The sequence below is a fragment of the Conger conger genome, chromosome 7 (genome assembly GCF_963514075.1).
Source record: "Conger conger chromosome 7, fConCon1.1, whole genome shotgun sequence".
In the NCBI taxonomy this organism is placed as follows: Eukaryota; Metazoa; Chordata; class Actinopteri; order Anguilliformes; family Congridae; genus Conger; species Conger conger.
Window position 1 is genome coordinate 32,455,082 of NC_083766.1, and position 17,081 is coordinate 32,472,162.

Sequence of the window (17,081 nt, forward strand, 5' to 3'; positions counted from 1 at the left end):
ATTCCATGAAAGTACAATCATGTTCTATTCTGGTACCAATAGGCCTGTTTTACTCGTAGAAAAGGGAACAAATGAATTATTTAATGCTATGGGCAGTTTTATGTAGCCCACAGTGACCTTTATAGGCACTTGTTCATGCGACAGTTCGCTATTTGTTTGGAAAACATATCACCTCGGCCAAGTTTCATATATAATTCTTATGGGGAGATTTTATTATTTAAAGAGTCAAAGTGTATGTAGCCGAAGTAAACTTCTGATTTGTTTTATCAAATTGAAAAAACTGAGGAACTTGCATGAAAGTGCATGCATCCCTAACACTCCCATCAATGTGGAAATTTTAGCTGCTATTTTGTCCCAGCATTTCTCTGAATTTAATCAACCACACAATGACACAATTCGCAAACCATTGTCTACATTCAGACAGAGACAACTACAGCGACAGTGCATCTGGTCTACTGGTCATTTCGGCTCGAATGAATACATTACTGATGCTAAAATGCTACGGTTGTTTATATGCACGAGAAAACTGCCAAAGCAATAAGCTGCAAGAAACAAGTGATTAGAATATTTATAAATTGATTTAAAGTTGGGTCAGTCGTGAGTTTTACTGGCCGTCGTCCGCAGATTCATGAATTTACTGCTCAAGGCCGACAGAGGGACCCTTTGGCACAAACCAGCCGAAGGAATCGGGTGCCTCTGTCTCAATGTTTAAAAAACCAGCCCAGGGCTGACTCATTGCTTCTCTTAATCGAAGTCATCTGTTTGCAATGCTGCATCCAGAACTGCCTCTTCCGTGGTGTGTGGGGGTTTGGGAAGGGAAGAGGATTTTCCTTTGGCCTTGATTTGTTCTGAAAGGCGTCCGTTAACTACCAGATAGTCAATTTTTGTGGCTTTAGTCAAATTCTTCAAGAAATCATCCTCAACTTTGTCAGTAGTGTTCGGATACCGCTGCATAGTAGCTATCCACGTACCGAAGAAATCTGTAAAAGAAAAAGGCTGTGGTACGTAGAGTTGTATTCGACTATTTTACTCTATGCATTTATAAGCTATTCAAACTTGCATGGGCAGCCTATTGTAGGCAATGTGTTTACAACCACGTTTAATCGAGTTTAGGTTGGCTATCTTTCTGCTTTCGTTGGCATTCATGGACTCCAATCCAGCTATGTCCAGACCCTTTTTATGTTCTTTAGATATTGTTTATAAAGGCTTGTTTAGAAAGTTGAGTTCCATGTAAAGTATAGAAAATCTCGACTTCTCACTTTATTAAACGTGCGCATAAAGCGTATCTTAAAGTTTGCGGTTAATAGCCAATCCAGTCCCATCTGGGTAAATCGTCCATTGGCCTATGAGCCACATTCATATTAGCCATCTGCGACAGTAATAGCTATTCTTTGTTATGAGATTACGGATTCTGTACAAACGGATTAAGAGAGATGGAACCATAGACTGTAGAAAGGGTTTAGAACCGATACGGACTGGATTTTTCCTCGGTTAGAATGGCAATGTTTTACTTATGTATTGCTGGCTAAATTCAATGTATGTTGAGAAACTCAAACTAGCAGTCGGCTATACTATTTAATGTAGACTAAATTAGTGTAGTGTAGTGTTGGTTTGGTTTGAGTTTGCGATTAGAAAAAAATATATATATATATATATGTCCTTAAAAAAAGAAAGAAGAAGCGAATCGTTCTGCTTCATTTGCTGAGATTCTCAAAAATCAAAGACCAAGATCAAAACTCTTGACACTATAATAATTGACACTGGCAAATTTGCATATTGCTTTATCATGATGTTTATAATATAAACATATAAATTATATCAGTGATCAGTCCTGTGCATGTTTAAGGCGCCAGCCGACCAGGCAGAGAATTTAACAAATTCACTTCACTCTACGAATAAGTAGTGGCAGTGAGTTTCTAGTTAATGTTTTTTATTGCTGTGAATACATACCTATGGTTGTACCTTTAACTCAGTGTTCCCATAAGGTGGTTTGTGATAATTGGCAATGGATTGTAGATCAGTAGCAAGTTTAGCTACCTCAAATTAATTCCCGAAACAACTTTTGTCGGTTTATACGGTTGAAGGTTATATGCACCTTTAGTGCCAATTATTCTCTTTATATCATGTTTTGGGGTTAAACGATTATTTCTAACTACCCTAAATTAGCTACTCAGCGCGTTGACCTACTGTATACAGATATTTAGGCTACCCAATTCGCTGTAGATGTGCTGCCGTTCAGTCTCACGTGATCTCGCCTGTTTTCAATATCCTTTTCAGTTTGCAGGAAAGTTGCTATAGCAGCTAGTGACAGCCCGTGTTTTTGTTGCCAGAGAGACAGTGTAGGCTATACTATTCAGGAATAGATAACAAAACTTGAGTAAGCAGGTGGGGAACCAAGAGCTGTAAATGTAGCCTAATGCGTTATATATGTCAACAGTCCATTTAGTCTGGCCTGGACCCAGGCAGCACCATCCAAAGAGCAAAAACAGAAAAGAGTTGGGTCATATGGCAAGAATAACAAATTTACAAACTAGCTTCTCATCTCTTTGATGCAAAGAGTTTAACATTAGTCCTTTTCTGTACATATGGATGGTAGGCTACCTTTCAATGGCTACTTATATGACACATATGCTGTGTATAGCCTAATTGTTTGACTAAATGGTTTTTGACCATTTATAGTGGCAAATATTTTCAGTGAATGTCTTATTCTGTCAGCAGTTTTAATGTTGGCCAACCTAAATAGCATTAGGAGATTTTCAGATAGACATTCCTTTAAGCTGTTCAGGAGTTTGAACTATTCACACATTTCTTGGCTAGATATACTGTATTTCAGCAGAATTGCCTGCCAGTATTGCAGCATGTTGATTCTCTGTGTTGCAGGTAAGCGCTATAGAATCGCCTGTCTCTGTGTGTGCGCTCTTGCTCCAACACTCATCATGAGCGTGCTGCCTCCTGTACGAAAAGATCGCATCATCATAAAGCTTCCGAAGGTAACTATATCCTGCACTTTTAACATGGTGAAGGACAGTGTTCAATGATCCCGGGTAGTACACCTTACGCAAATAAACATGCATGCCGGTAATGTATGCATGTGCATTTAAACATATTGTGCCATCCTACATGTTGCACTTAAGTGTGTGTGTGTGTGTCTCCACGATTCAAGTGACAGAATACCTATGTGCCCCCCCCCATCCTCACACACACAGGTACAGTATTCTATCACTTTGAATCATTACAAAAACATAATCTTCAACTACACTCGATGTCTTACGAACACTAACAACCAATTTCCCATGTGAAAAATGTTTCTTCTGATAGTGTGATACAGTGAGAGATTGCAAACTTAAAGCAAATTTCAATTCTCTAAAACAAACACTTGCACGTTCCCAGTACCTCCCAGCTTGCATTGCTTTGATCTGATGGCTTTGGAATGCATTGACTCAATGGCTGAATGAGACGACTGGCACGTCCCTTCCAGTCTGGGCTTGTGGACGGTTGAACTGCCGGATACAGACAAGGCTCTACTGCCTCAGAGCCTGCTCTCTGTGTGGTCCCAGTGGCTGAGGGCCGTGGCATTCAGATGTGCAGTGCAGTGGAGTGGGATGGGTCAGGGTTGACTGGGCACATTCCTGTATATGGACACATGTCTGTATTTGATTTATGTAGTCATTCCTGGAAGTTCTGTGACTTTGAGTCTTTCTATTTCGCTGTCCAGTGCCCTGGAAAAGGGGCTGCACTGCACACAAAGGATGCCTTCCATCCCAAGGTGAAGACTGCGTGTCAGGAGCAGCGGACTGGCACAGTGGGGTGAGGATTTGGCTCCTGGGCACTTCACTATGTTATGGAAACAACTTTCTTTTTTAAATTTAAGTGTGTTTACCTGTTTACCTTCCTTGCAGGTTCAAGATCTCCAAGGTCATTGTTGTTGGTGATGTGGCGGTGGGGAAAACCTGTCTGATTAATAGGTAAGCAAAGCTAAAGGTAAAATGTTCAATGTTTGACCAAAGATGCCAAGGACCCGGAGAGAGCTATGTTCCGGGGAAATGTAGTTGAGGTGCTTACATTTTACAGGGGCTAATGAAATTAAGTAAATGGAGAATTATCACAAGTTTAGTCAGGAGACCAAGATAAAATAACCAAAGGTAAAATTCTGCACTGAGACCAGGAAGTATCTTTCTAGTTGATTTTATGCTGTGGCCTATGAACAAGCTGAAATGTAATGTATTTCCTTGTGGACTTTCTTGCTGGGTCTCTTGAAAAAGAACTTAACTTCTGAAATGTGTAATGGTTGAATAAAACCTAAGCATAACAACTTTTTTGAGTGAATGAACTAAATTTATCCACATGCTACTGGCCAACCCAGATACTGAAGATGTTTTTCATCTGAATGTCGCCCTAGAGTGTGTCATTCACCCTAGGTAATTTTGATAGTTTAACTTCTGCTCTCTATATGCAGTCAGCCAGAATAGCTGCAATACTGAGACTGACATAAAAGAGCTTGATTCTGAATTATTCTGCCTGGGTTCCTAATATCCAGAATAGATTATATTTGGGTATGAACCTCGGATGTAAACCAGGAGCTGGTGGAGAATTGTGGTCTCTGATTAGTTCTGACACAGGAGGTGCCCATGGCCATATCCTAATCTTATCCACTGAGCTAAAAGGCTTAATTGTTCTCTGAGATACTTTAATAAAACGGGTCTAGGATTGGTTAGAATCGATATTAAAAATGTATTTCTAACACCATACACCCCCATGTGCTCTTCCTTACTAGATTCTGCAAGGATACCTTTGACAAGAACTACAAAGCCACAATAGGGGTGGATTTTGAGATGGAGAGGTTTGAGGTGCTGGGCGTTCCCTTCAGTTTACAGCTGTGAGTCTCATCTGGGAGGGGAGTGGGAGAATAGCTGTGTGTGGTGGAGGTTCCCTTCGCTATCTGCAGCCTGAAGCAGCCCACTCGCTCTGTTCCTCTGTTCTACAGATGGGACACTGCCGGACAGGAGAGGTTCAAGTGCATTGCCTCTACATACTACAGAGGAGCACAGGGTACAGAAATCAAAACGGCGCTTTTCTCACAAAGCTTTTTTTTTTACCTGTATGTATAAAATTTGTGTGCTGCTTATGAGCTGTAGTGCTAGAGCGTTTTGGGCTTTCTGTTTAATCGATGTTACAGTTTGTTATAAAACAGGATACTTTTTTCTTTCTGGAATGTAAGTAATTATATATTTGTTCTGAGGTATTACCTGGGCTAAATTATACACAAGAAGGCTGTTTAGTCTTTAGTCTAGTAGTTTTTCTAAAATCCATAGCAATTCTTTAGTCAATTTGGAACATATTGTTCCTTGGTATAAAGCTATGGCCAGCTATCATCTGTTTAGAAACCTATTGTAGCTTGAGCTGTTGTTTTCCTGGAGAGGGCATGATGCAGTTAATGACAAATTTTGTAGCTGGGCTAATGTGTCTTTTCTCTTTCCTTGTAGCCATCATAATTGTGTTTGACGTCAATGATGTAGCCTCTCTTTACCACGCAAGGTAAGGGACGCAGTGATTGACCTCAATCTGTGCCACTGGTCAGGTGGAGGTAGTGCAGTTTGGTGTCACTGACATGTCAGTATAGTGAATGCTGTCATCTGTGTTCAAAGGCAGTGGCTGGAGGACGCCATGAAAGAGAACGACCCCTCCAGTGTGCTGCTCTTCCTGGTGGGAACCAAGAAAGACCTGAGTGTGAGTGCCCGTCTCAAAAGCCATGACGCTGTGGCAAGCTAGTGCTGTGGCTCTGTAGCATGTTCAGGTCTTCACCATATTTTTCTCTCCCACTCCCTGTGCCAGTCTCCTGCCATGTTCTCCCAGATTGAGCAGGACGCCATTAAACTGTCAGAAGAGATTAGAGCAGAATACTGGGCGGTGTCTGCACTTTCAGGTGGGCTACTCCGTTACACACACAACATGTACACCCTTCACCACGGGAAGGTGTGACCCGTTTTCTGTTGAATAGAGGTCACCCTTTTAGACTGAATGAAACTCATCATCCAGCTCATTGAGTGTGATTAGCATGGCAGCATTTCTCTCCTCTGCTCCCCCACACACACGTGCACACATTCTCATGTGACTTGTAGATTTGAGGAAGGACTGCTACGGATACTGTGTCCAAGCATCATTCTGGATTATTTAATAAATATTTTTGAACTTCATATGATTTGTTTTCACTCCTATTTGTAGAACAGTGGAACAGTCTGTCCTCAGTATTGCTTGTGGTCTCCTATTAGATTTTAGTCATGCTTTTTACAGTTAAGGTTGTGTGTGGGTGTGTGTACGGTATCTGTGATTGAACTCCTCGGTGCTGTAGGAGAGAGTGTGAAGGAGTTCTTCTTCCGCGTGGCAGCGCTGACATTTGAGGCAAACGTTCTGGCTGAGTTGGAGAAGAGCGGATCCAGACGCATCGGCGATGTTGTCAGTGAGTATTGTCCTGGAGGCAATATGATCAACTGATGATCAGTCAAACACTTCATTTCTCATGTCGTTCCTCAGCGTGTGTCACAGCTGAAGCTAAATTCTTTGTTCAAGCAGCTGAAACGCATAGCTCTGTAGCTATTCTGCTCTAGGAATGACAGAAACGGTCATTTGCCTTGTGGACAACATCCTTACACTTTTTCATTCTGTTACAGGAATAAACAGCAATTCCTGCAACTTGTACGCAACATCCCAGAAGAAGCAGTCTAACTGTTGCCAGTGAGGTTGAATTGTACATTGACAGAAAGTTTCACTCTAAATTACCACAGCATGGTACTAAAGCACATGGATAGCAGCACAGCCATCCAAGAGAAATGTCCACAGCAGAATTGCCATGGAAAACCGAATGTCAGCATTGCAAAGGGGACCCCAAATGGTACGAACAATGTAATTGTCTGTGAGGAAGTTGTGGATGATTCCCACAAATGAGCTGGACTTCAAACATCTTGAATACATTATTGTATGTGGTTGCAAGCTTTTATCATCATTAGTTTGAACTTTTTCCAAAACCAACTGTACAAAGAAGAATGCCTTTTTAATGGTCTGATTATAATGGTACTGCCTCATGCATTAACAGGACAATCATCTTTGTGTTGCAGACATGTTGCTTGATAGGCAATTATTTTTGTGCATTTCATTTATTATTGAATTAATTAGTAGAGTTTTAGTGCTACTGGGTTGTATTCCTGTAGTTAATGACTGCCTTTGAGAATACTCTACTTCCAGGACCAAGAGATTCTGAAATATATTGTATAACAATAGCATGTATGCATTGTTAAAAAAAAAAAAAAAAAAACCCACGTTCAAGTGGGACCTCAGTGTGACCAATTGTACATTTGGAAAATGTTAGTGCGATTGCCTTACATGGTAAGTCTTAATACAGTGATACAAGGTACAAATTACACATTTTCTAGTGTTTAAAGGAAAAAAAAAAAAGAAGGTATTTGCCTATTCAAAATAATCCAAGTTTTGAACTTGATGCAATTAATTCAATATATAGTAGTCAAGGCAAGTTGTTTGGATTTCAAATTTAATCAAGAGCATTTCATAGGGTTATTTCTGACCTAGTGTCATTTGGATGAACCATGTATGCAATTAATTTGGCACAATTTTAGTAGAATTTGGTTCAATTAAATATTTATTTAAGTTGTTAGAACGGTTGTTCTGTTTCTCTGTACAGTGTCTTTGTGATAGTTCTCTGTAAAAAGGCTATACAAAATTAATTGAATAGAAGAACTGTAGTTGAATATTTTAGGTAACGTTTATTGGAACTCAATGTAATTCGGCACATTAAAAAGAAAATCCAGAACTACAATTTCTGTGTTAATGGTAAAACAATTAACATATTAAGAAAAATGGCATACAAGAATAATTAAGTGTTATGTTAACCCCAAAAAAACACTGAATAGAAACCGTATAGGTTTGGTTTAGATTAGATTTAGATTTAGATTTTACAGTGAAATAAATTGTTAAAAAAAGGAGATAATTTAAGGAAACAATTGCTCTCTTCAAGACAAATCAGGCTTGCTGTCTATTACAAAGATCTACACCAGAACAAATGGCAGAATTGCATATACACTAGTTCTAGTCATTTCTTATTTCTTTCAAACCGCATCAGGCTCGCTTTATTCCGACAAACGCAGGTTCATGGAGAGGAGGTGGCTTGCAAAAGCAGGCCTGCACCAGAGTGGCCCGGGTTCAGTCCGTCAGGCTGACGAAGCTGTGGAAGGAGTCCAGGTGCTGCCTGTCTATCTGAGCCTGCAGGGTCTCTGGGATGCAGTGAGAGTACCTGTACCTCTCTTTGATCCACCGCCCCCCCTCGCTGTTCTCTATGGCAACTGCTGCTACACCTGAAATCAAATGTCACTAATGAACATTAATGAAATGAAGCAAAGAACACGATATCATACAGCAAGCTATGGTGTTCAATTACTACAAATATACCTGAACATGCCTTATTTTGCTTGAAACCCATCATCAGTAACTAGTCAGTGGAGAAAAAATAAAGTCATTTTTTCTCAGCAGCCAAATTATGCAGTCCTCCAAAATGATTGCCACAGGTCTTACTGAATTATAGTGTCAGTATTACTGAACAGACTACCCTGTAAACATGGAATGTCGAGACCTGCAGGGATTTAAACTAATATTCCAATCGTCATCCTCCAGGTGTCCCTTTATGTACTATTGTACCATTGAGTGGCTCATGGTGATGTTTCTAAAAATTGTTCCTTATCAGTTGGAAAGTGAAGGGAAAGTAGAGATGGATAGAATGTCAAAATGCACACACTACAAAATGTAGAGCAAATGTCTGAGCAAATATCAGAGATTATCAGCCTGATACGCTACACATGGGCAGATTTCAATTATGTTGCACAATTTTCAATTTCAGAAATTATGCAAAGATGATGGACAAAAACAATCAAACATTTAAAATGTATGATCAACATGAAGGGGAAATCATATGTCAGCAGTGGCTGTATTTCATTCAAGATTTGGCATACATTTTTGACAGAAGTATATGCTGCACAATTTGCAGAAAATCTAAATGAACTGATCAAAACAACTGATAGATTATCTGGTCACAAATCAACAGATGGGACAGACAATTGCTTGTTTTTCAAGGAAAGTAATAACTACTGACAGCTCAATGCATTGGGGAGATACAGCTCTTGCTAATCACAGAAAATGGGACTGGAAGACAAGATACAGTTGTACGGTGATGTCAGAATTCACGAAACCTACAATAAGACTGAATTCAAATTAATATTATGCACAGCTGAAAATTTTATATTATTCCTCCTGTCTTGTTGACAATGCCTCAGTTATAGCCTGGATTTCTTCAGGTTTTAATAAAACAGTAAGTGATCCATTGCAACAAAGTAAAAAAAACCCTTCTGATTGTTTCAATAAAGCTGGTGTGTTCTGAGAGATCCATTTCCATGAGATCTGGGATACAGATAAGCCTGGTAGCCCAGGCTTAAATCTGGGAGATTCCCAGAACTCCGCGGTTTGATTTTGCAATGCTTGAACTGACTTGTTGGATATATAAAGCCATATTTAAATCAAAAACCCCATTACTGGGCAGTGGTGTGTCATAACTGGAGCTCACCTACGACAGTGGCTCCCAGCTTCTCCACCAGGGAGATGGCGGCCCGCATGGTGCCTCCTGTTTCTATCCACTGGTCCACCAGGAGCACACGCAGACCTGCCGGAGAGGGAGGGAGGGAAAGAGCAAAAACGAGAAGGTTTCTCAAAATGGGGAGGAAAATGCAATGGTTGAGCTAAAACCAGAACATTCACACAAATGACCAAACATGGAGGTGCTAAACTGAACTTTGAGACGAAATGAAAAGCTTCCACAACGAAAATGAACAGTTTACTGAGAGAATGGCAGGCTGTTCACTGACAACAGTGTTTCTTAGCGCCAGTCCTCAGAACCCACTTGCCAGAAGGTTTTTGTTGTGACTAGGAACTTGACACACTTGATTTAACTAATCAATGGGATTTTTGGTGGTTTGATTGGCAAAATCCTTCTGGCAAATGAGCCCTGAGGTCTGGAGTTGAGAAACACTGGGCCACAGGACCCACTAAACCTACAGCAGACAACAGGGTACAGAAATGGACATTTACTAAATGACATTCAGGCCAGATTGACTATCCACATGCCAAGTTGCCAAACTGAATTCAGCTGGAAGATTGTAAACATGTAGCCTGGTTAATTGGCATCTTATGATGCAGATTATTGAATTCTGCACTCAGTTTATGTCCCGGGTGCGTGCAGTCTCCTTATTACAACTGCATGTTTTACATTCACATTTCAAGGCCGAGAAAAATCTGCGACTGTAGAAGTCAGCACAATCATTTGATGACAGCAAGTCACTCAGAAGTGAATAAACTTGCTGAAGTTGAGTGCATAAAATTCTTCAACAGAGCTAATTTCTTATACTTGCTTAAGTACCTTATATACTTTTAATTGTTTTTATTCAGTGTTGAAGGCCCAATGCATCAATGTCAGGTGTTCGGCTTGGTTTAAAAGGAAAAAAAAGAGAAAATCATAAAACTGAACTTGTACCCTTGAGCAAGGTGCGTAATCTGAAATGTTTCACTAAATGCATGGCTATATATATATGAATATAATAACTGAAACTGCTTGATTTTCCAAGACATCTGTAAAACTAAAATTAATTATATCTTTTCCTCCGTGGCTTCCGTGTAATCTTGGGGACATGTGGAACAGACCATTGGGAGTATAGAGTATACAGTGGGGTACATAAATTTAGGCACCCCTGGTTTAAATGTCTGTTACAATTAATCTGTATGTGAGGGAAAGCAAATCTGAAATGGAAATGTTAAATATGAGACCTTTCTGCAAAATGTAATTTTTTCTACTGTTTATAAATGTTAAAAAAAGGAAAAGGAAAAGGGCCCTGTGCAAAGGTTTGGGAAGCCTTTGTGGATTATTCTTTGTTACTTTTTAAAAAGATGATTACTAAAGCCCAGACCCAGGTGATTTACTTGTTAGGGCTTCAATGTGTGAACTAATATAAATCCAGGGCTGAACTTTCTATTCTGAAGGCCACCACCAAAGATAAAAGGGTGAAGCCTTTGTAGAGAACACCTTGCCAGCTGTGAAGCATGGAAAGAAGGATTAAGGTTTTGGAATGGTCACCACAGTCCCCAGACTTAAATAATTTTGAAAATTTGTGGAGAGATCTCAAACATGCTGTACATGCAAGGAGACTGAAGAATATTTCTGAGCTAATTGGGTTCCGCTAGGAAAAATGGGGAGAAGCGAGAATTGAGAGACTTTTAGCTGGCTACAGGAAGCTTTTGCAAACTGTTATAGTTGCCAGAGTAGTTACATAGTTACAAAGTACTAACTGACAGGGTTCCCAAACTTTTGCACAGGGCCTTTTTCCTTTTTTAAATTATTTTGGAACTGTAAAAAATTAAGCTAGAAAGTGATCTTGCTTTAAAATTTGAAGAAATGTGTCATTGGTCACCAAGTTCACTGTTCACAAAGATATTCATTGGCTTTTTGATCAAACTTTTGCATACGACTGTGGAGTATTGGCCACACTGCAGTGAGAGTAGCCTTTACTTAGTGTTAATGATTTCTTGGTAGCAGACAGATTTACATCTACAAAGCAGTTATTGACTGCGGGACTGCCCTTTACTTCAAGAATAGGTAGGCCACTGATTCGTGACCAAGTAAGACAAACATAACCTTATCTCACCACATTAATGTTTTTAGATACTTTATAATGGTTAGCAAAATGTTTCTGAAATGTATTTGTGCCCCTGGTGGTTTTCATTGTGAGTACTCAACTGATAAATTAAACACACAGATCTGATTTACCTGACAATTTTAAGGGGAAAACAAGAATCAACCGTCACACCTGGTCTTAGCACGTCGTTTCGCACCTCCATTAGCTTCTCTCTGCCGGAGTAGTCACTGAACGGCTGGCTCTCCGTCGGCACGCACAGGTGTCCTGCTTTACGGATGGCCAAGAAGCCCTTACTCAGTGTAGTGGCCACAGCTGATCCTGACAACCGTCAAAAGAAATCAGCTCCTTTCAACTTCAGACCCAGAAAAGCAATCCACTCATACACTTATTGAATAGACAGTAATCACTTTGAAAGGTGTGGCTGGAACTGAATGTGATTGTTCTATGGACTAGCAAGCCCAGAGTAAAAAACAACAACAACCTCTCAGTGTGAAATCTTATCTTCCCAATCACACAAACAGATCTAAATTTCCATCATTTACATTACATTAAAATGGCATTTGGCAGACACTCTTATCCAGAGTGACGTACAACAAAGTGCATACCCATAACCAGGGACAAGTGTGCTGAAAGACCCTTGAGGGAAGTACAATTTCAACTGCTACCTGCACAACAAAGATAAGGACCAGGGCCTATTTGTTTTTTATTTTTATTTTTATTTTTTTAAACAAACAAACAAACAAACAAACAAACAAACAAACAAACAAACGCAAAGGTATGACCAAACCCCTTAACTAGCCAAACACTGCTTACCTAGCCAAACTAAAAATACTGATACATAAAAAGGTACATCACAGAAAGACAACAATTAAGGTTCACAGGGAGGTAGGGAGGGATGGGGAGAGGTGCTGCTTGAAGGTGCGTCTTCAGTTTGCGCTTGAAGATTGGAAGAGATTCTACAGTTCTGACCTCAACAGGGAGTTCCACCACCGTGGAGCCAGAACAGACAGTAGTCGTGAGCGTGAGGTGGAAGTTCGGAGAGGGGGAGGTGCCAAGCGGCCTGTGGAGGGTGAACGAAGAGGTCTGGCAGGGGCGTAGGGTCTGATGATTTTTTGTAGGTAAGCTGGGGAAGACCCCTTAACTGCTTGGAAGGCTAGCACCAATGTTTTGAATTTGATGCGAGCCATGACAGGCAGCCAGTGGAGGGAAGTAAGCAGGGGGGTGACATGTGAGTATTTGGGAAGGCTGAAGACCAGACGAGCTACTGCATTCTGGATAAGTTGGAGGGATCTGATGGCGGACGCTGGGAGGCCAGCCAAGAGGGAATTGCAGTAGTCCAGGCGGGACAGAACCATCGCTTGGACCAGGAGCTGGGTCAAGTAGGGGGTGTGCATATACTTGATTCTCTCACCAAGTACTGCCCCTTCTATTTCAGTAAAAGGGGGTGGGGCAACATTTAAATTTAGCGTCTTCTTCTGAGGGATCACATTTCGTGCTGTGTCACCTTCCTTTCTGGGATATTAACTGGGATCCTGACTCTTCAGACAATAGAAATAAAAAATTGGACCATTTCTGTGCTTCCCTCTTGCTACCTGGCTCCCTCCATCACTGAGCATGACCTGTTTCGTTTTTTTTACCTAGGATGAATCCCATGGCATCAATGCCAGCCACCAGGTCAACGGACTCATTCTGGAATGGCTGGAGAAGCTCCTTCACACAGTCTGAAAAAGCCTAGACCAAACCCAGAAAATAAGGTACTCATCCAATTTGGTCTTTAGAGCAAGAATCAACAGTGAGGGTAGAACAGGAATAAACGAAATAAACATAAACAAATACACTGTAACCACTTATCAATAGTAAGTTACTTACTATAAGTAAGTAAGTAAGCTAGTACATAACAATAACAAAACACTCCACAATTATCCAATGTGAAGAGTAGTGTACTCTGCCTAAACAGGGCTCTCAGTTTATGAACAGCTAATGCACTAGCATTCTACAGTACATTTAGCAAAGCAAAAAGCAAAGCCAGTACCCATTACCTGGTGATTGCAGTAAAGTCTGGATGGGTCCAGCCAGGCAAAGTTACTTCCCTTTGTATTTGGTGCCATGAGTGAGAGGTACCAGCCTCTCCCCCTCTCCTCTGGAACAGACAATACGTCCATTGGGACTGCCTGGAAGGATAGATGCAGCCACTGCAGCGAGCAAGTGAGAGGCACAGGGCAGGGGAACCTGTTACCAGAGTCATATTTATCCACGTGACTACACTCCAGGAAGCAGGTGGGTCTGGGGTCGCTAACTGTTCTATAGCACTTGGTACCCCATTACCTCTGCCCTGCAATATCTGGAAATATATGCCATTACTGCTCCACAGTAGGCCTACTGCTGCCTTTGTACATTCCATGATATGTTAAGAGACATTAATGTTAACCTTGCACTGTAGACGTAGAGGTATTACCTTACTGTAAATGTCACTTTGACACTTTAATTAAAATTGTTAACAACATAAAAGTAACAATTGTGACAGGGTCTCAGAATCAGAATTCATGAAGCACATTCAGAATCTTAAGTTCATGAAGCCCATTAGAAAATGTGCATTAAACGTATAAAGCATTACATTACGTAAAGATGATATTAAAGTATACTTACAATAATGTCTTGATTCAGAAGCTGTCAACAGCCAGATTACACTGGGGGATACAAGTCTGTTGGATTACACTTTTAGCTGGATGTGGTTGCTTGCTTATTTATACGTTGCCCTCAGTTAATAGGCAAGCAGCAGAACACTGGAGCACAATCATTCCAAAGTCTGGGGTGGGAGTGTTATTCGGAGTGTTAACCCCTTCAAAACGGGCTATAGGCCAAACTCACCCCACTTTCATTAATCTTTCTACCAAAACCGAATGAATAGATACGCACTTTTGTCCTTCTTTATCTTCGGGCCTGTAAAATTCAGGTCAGATTTATATTTAGGCCAATAAGCCAGGGGCAAACTAAAGGGGGCTGTGCCATAATATCAATATCTCGTTTTGTATCGAACATAAATATGATGGATCATATCGAAAAATACTGGTTAAAAAACCAGTCACTTTTTATTGAGGATATATTGCAGCTGCGAGACTTCGTCAAACACAACACTCCGTCCTTCCCCAACATCCCAGACAGTTCACCAATGGATTCTATATTTTTGTCAAATCCGCTAACAAAAGGAGGCATTTCCACTATTTATAATACACTTTCATGTCTAAATTGCACCACCTCTCTGGATTATCTAAAAACAGCCTGGATAAAAAACCTAGGAGTGGCCATCACGGATTAACTTTGGTCGAAAGCTCTGACATTGGTACACCCCTCCTCGGTTTGTGCGAGACATGGGCTCTTGCAGTTTAAAGTGTTACATCGATTACACTTTTCAAAGGAAAAGCTCTGTAAAATGTATAAGAATATAAACCCTGCATGTGATAGATGTGGACAGTCACCAGCATCACTAGCCCATATGTTTTGGCACTGCCCAAGTTTAACAACATACTGGCAAAAACATTTCCAATCTTTTTCGGACATCATAGGAAGAGTGATTGTAGAAGCCATTTGACTAATTATTTCTAGTAGGTTATTGTAGTTGTATAGTTTGATTATCTTTGGGCACTAGGGGGCACACCTTAAGCACTATAGGAGAGGCTGTAATTGGTTAACCAAATGCACCTGGCGGAGACACACTTTAATCAGGCAATATAGTTAGTGCTGGAGAAGGGGGGAGGTATGCATGTGGCTGGGAAAACATATGGTTTTTACCAGCAGCAGACAAAGCCAGCAGCAGCAGAATACAAGACATGTATGTTTGTTCATATGGATTATTTTGGAGTAAACAACCAAAAAAGGCAAACTGGTTTGGAACTGACTTTATTGCTGCGTACGACCTGTTTTCGACCATGTGCATAAAAAGGAAGTAAGTTAGTCAAACAGAGTGCCACTACAGTGATCGATCCTAATCCATTGATGGCAGTCTTTGGTGTTAAAGAACATGGTGTCGTGCTATCCAGCTCTCAATATAATATGATGACATTTATATGCCTTCTAGCACGCAGACTGATATTATTAAACTGGAAGCAAGCTCAACCTCCAACTTGCTCTAACCTTATGAGAGATGTTATGCAACACTTGCATTTGGAAAAAATAAAATTCTCATTGAGAGGATGTAAAGACAAATTTTACCGGATCTGGCAACCCTTTATCGATCACTTTAGCAAAGCTTAATCAACCCTTCCCCCAAACTAGCCTGTTTTAAATATGAAAGCACTACCGACTTACTTGACATCCACTTTCTTTTCCTCTTTCCTTTTTTTATTTATTTAATTTTTATTTTATTTTATTATTTATTTATTTTTCTCTTATCTCTGCTGTCTGTATTTGGGCTGAATTTGCTACAAATAAGTTACTCCTCTGTGAAACAGCCCACTTATTTGCAGGACATAGAATGCTACACTCTTGCATTTTAATGTTTATTTCTGCCCAGTCTTTGTTTTATGTCTTCTTAATACTTGAAATATTGTATGTATGTTTGTTTGTTTAACTGAGAAAAACCCCAATAAAGAGTTGTTAAAAAAAAAAAAAAACGGTCACAGCTTAATGCTAGCTAGGCATGGTTGGCAAGTGGTGATGCCAGACTTTACTGCATAGCTGCCAACTCTCACGCTTTCGGCATGAGACACGCATTGGTAAAACAGGCAAATGCGTGTGTCTCACGCCGAAAGCGTGAGAGTTGGCAGCTATGTTACTGTTGTTACGTAACCAAAGTAACCCAAGGTTAACCGACAGACAACAAAAAGTACTTTTTAAGGAGATATATGTAAAAAAAAAAAAAAAAAAAACCTATATCAGTATTTAAGCCAAAATCAATTACAAAGTCTACATTAACTTTTTTGTGGTAGCCTACTCGCGTAATACGTACGGATGTTGAACCTGGGTTGTGTTGTTTGCCAGCCAATACTGCCTGCTTGTCTTGCTGTGAACACATTACTCTACATTTAAACGATTTCTCCGCTTAAGGGCGCCGATTACCTACCGGTGTGTCATTATAGCAGAACCTCACCAGTTGTTCGTAAAGCCTCGTGCCATTTTCGATCAACTAGGATCGAAAATACTTCAGGACGCTTCTGCTTCACTGAGTTTATCCACCTTGGGAATTATTTGAGACGCCTGAACACTTAAATATTCCAAATCAGAGGTGAAACAAGTTTAGCTGCAACTGCTTTATGGTGATTTGCTACCTAATAGTTACAATTTTAATTTATTTTATTTATGTTGTTCTTTTTACGATTTACTTAATACGCGTGGTCATAAGTA

General features: G+C 40.3%; 2 protein-coding genes across 3 annotated transcripts; one reads left to right on the forward strand and one right to left on the reverse strand.

Annotated features, from left to right (window-relative positions):
- Positions 1-705: 705 nt before the first annotated feature.
- LOC133133730 (ras-related protein Rab-34-like) lies at positions 706-8,372 on the forward strand. Its single transcript, XM_061249896.1, has 11 exons — positions 706-1,001; positions 2,881-2,990; positions 3,716-3,807; positions 3,900-3,965; positions 4,775-4,876; positions 4,985-5,049; positions 5,484-5,535; positions 5,646-5,727; positions 5,833-5,923; positions 6,350-6,457; positions 6,669-8,372. The coding sequence occupies exons 2-11, from the start codon at positions 2,937-2,939 to the stop codon at positions 6,734-6,736; spliced, it is 780 nt and encodes a 259-aa protein (XP_061105880.1). The 5' UTR covers positions 706-1,001; positions 2,881-2,936; the 3' UTR covers positions 6,737-8,372.
- LOC133133731 (adenine phosphoribosyltransferase-like) lies at positions 7,756-14,443 on the reverse strand. Of its 2 annotated transcripts, none has more exons than XM_061249897.1 (6): positions 14,388-14,443; positions 13,781-13,933; positions 13,379-13,472; positions 11,913-12,059; positions 9,623-9,718; positions 7,756-8,363 (listed from the first exon to the last, which is right to left on the reverse strand). In XM_061249897.1, exons 2-6 carry the CDS (start codon positions 13,901-13,903, stop codon positions 8,212-8,214), a joined length of 612 nt encoding a protein of 203 aa, XP_061105881.1. In that variant the 5' UTR covers positions 13,904-13,933; positions 14,388-14,443; the 3' UTR covers positions 7,756-8,211. The 2 variants fall into 2 exon arrangements, with proteins under 2 accessions (XP_061105881.1, XP_061105882.1); XM_061249898.1 differs by having other exon boundaries at positions 13,781-13,912; positions 14,388-14,419.
- Positions 14,444-17,081: the final 2,638 nt, after the last annotated feature.

Excerpts from the sequence above, each read along its gene's own strand:
- LOC133133731 (XM_061249897.1), bottom strand. The coding sequence starts at position 13,903 with ATGGACGTATTGTCTGTTCCAGAGGAGAGGGGGAGAGGCTGGTACCTC. Across the intron at positions 9,719-11,912 it reads AAACGACGTGCTAAGACCAG|GTCTGCGTGTGCTCCTGGTG; the intron begins GTGTGACGGTTG and ends CCTCTCCGGCAG. Across the intron at positions 8,364-9,622 it reads GCTGGGAGCCACTGTCGTAG|GTGTAGCAGCAGTTGCCATA; the intron begins GTGAGCTCCAGT and ends ATTTGATTTCAG.
- LOC133133730 (XM_061249896.1), top strand. The coding sequence starts at position 2,937 with ATGAGCGTGCTGCCTCCTGTACGAAAAGATCGCATCATCATAAAGCTT. Across the intron at positions 3,966-4,774 it reads AAAACCTGTCTGATTAATAG|ATTCTGCAAGGATACCTTTG; the intron begins GTAAGCAAAGCT and ends CTTCCTTACTAG. Across the intron at positions 5,924-6,349 it reads GGCGGTGTCTGCACTTTCAG|GAGAGAGTGTGAAGGAGTTC; the intron begins GTGGGCTACTCC and ends TCGGTGCTGTAG.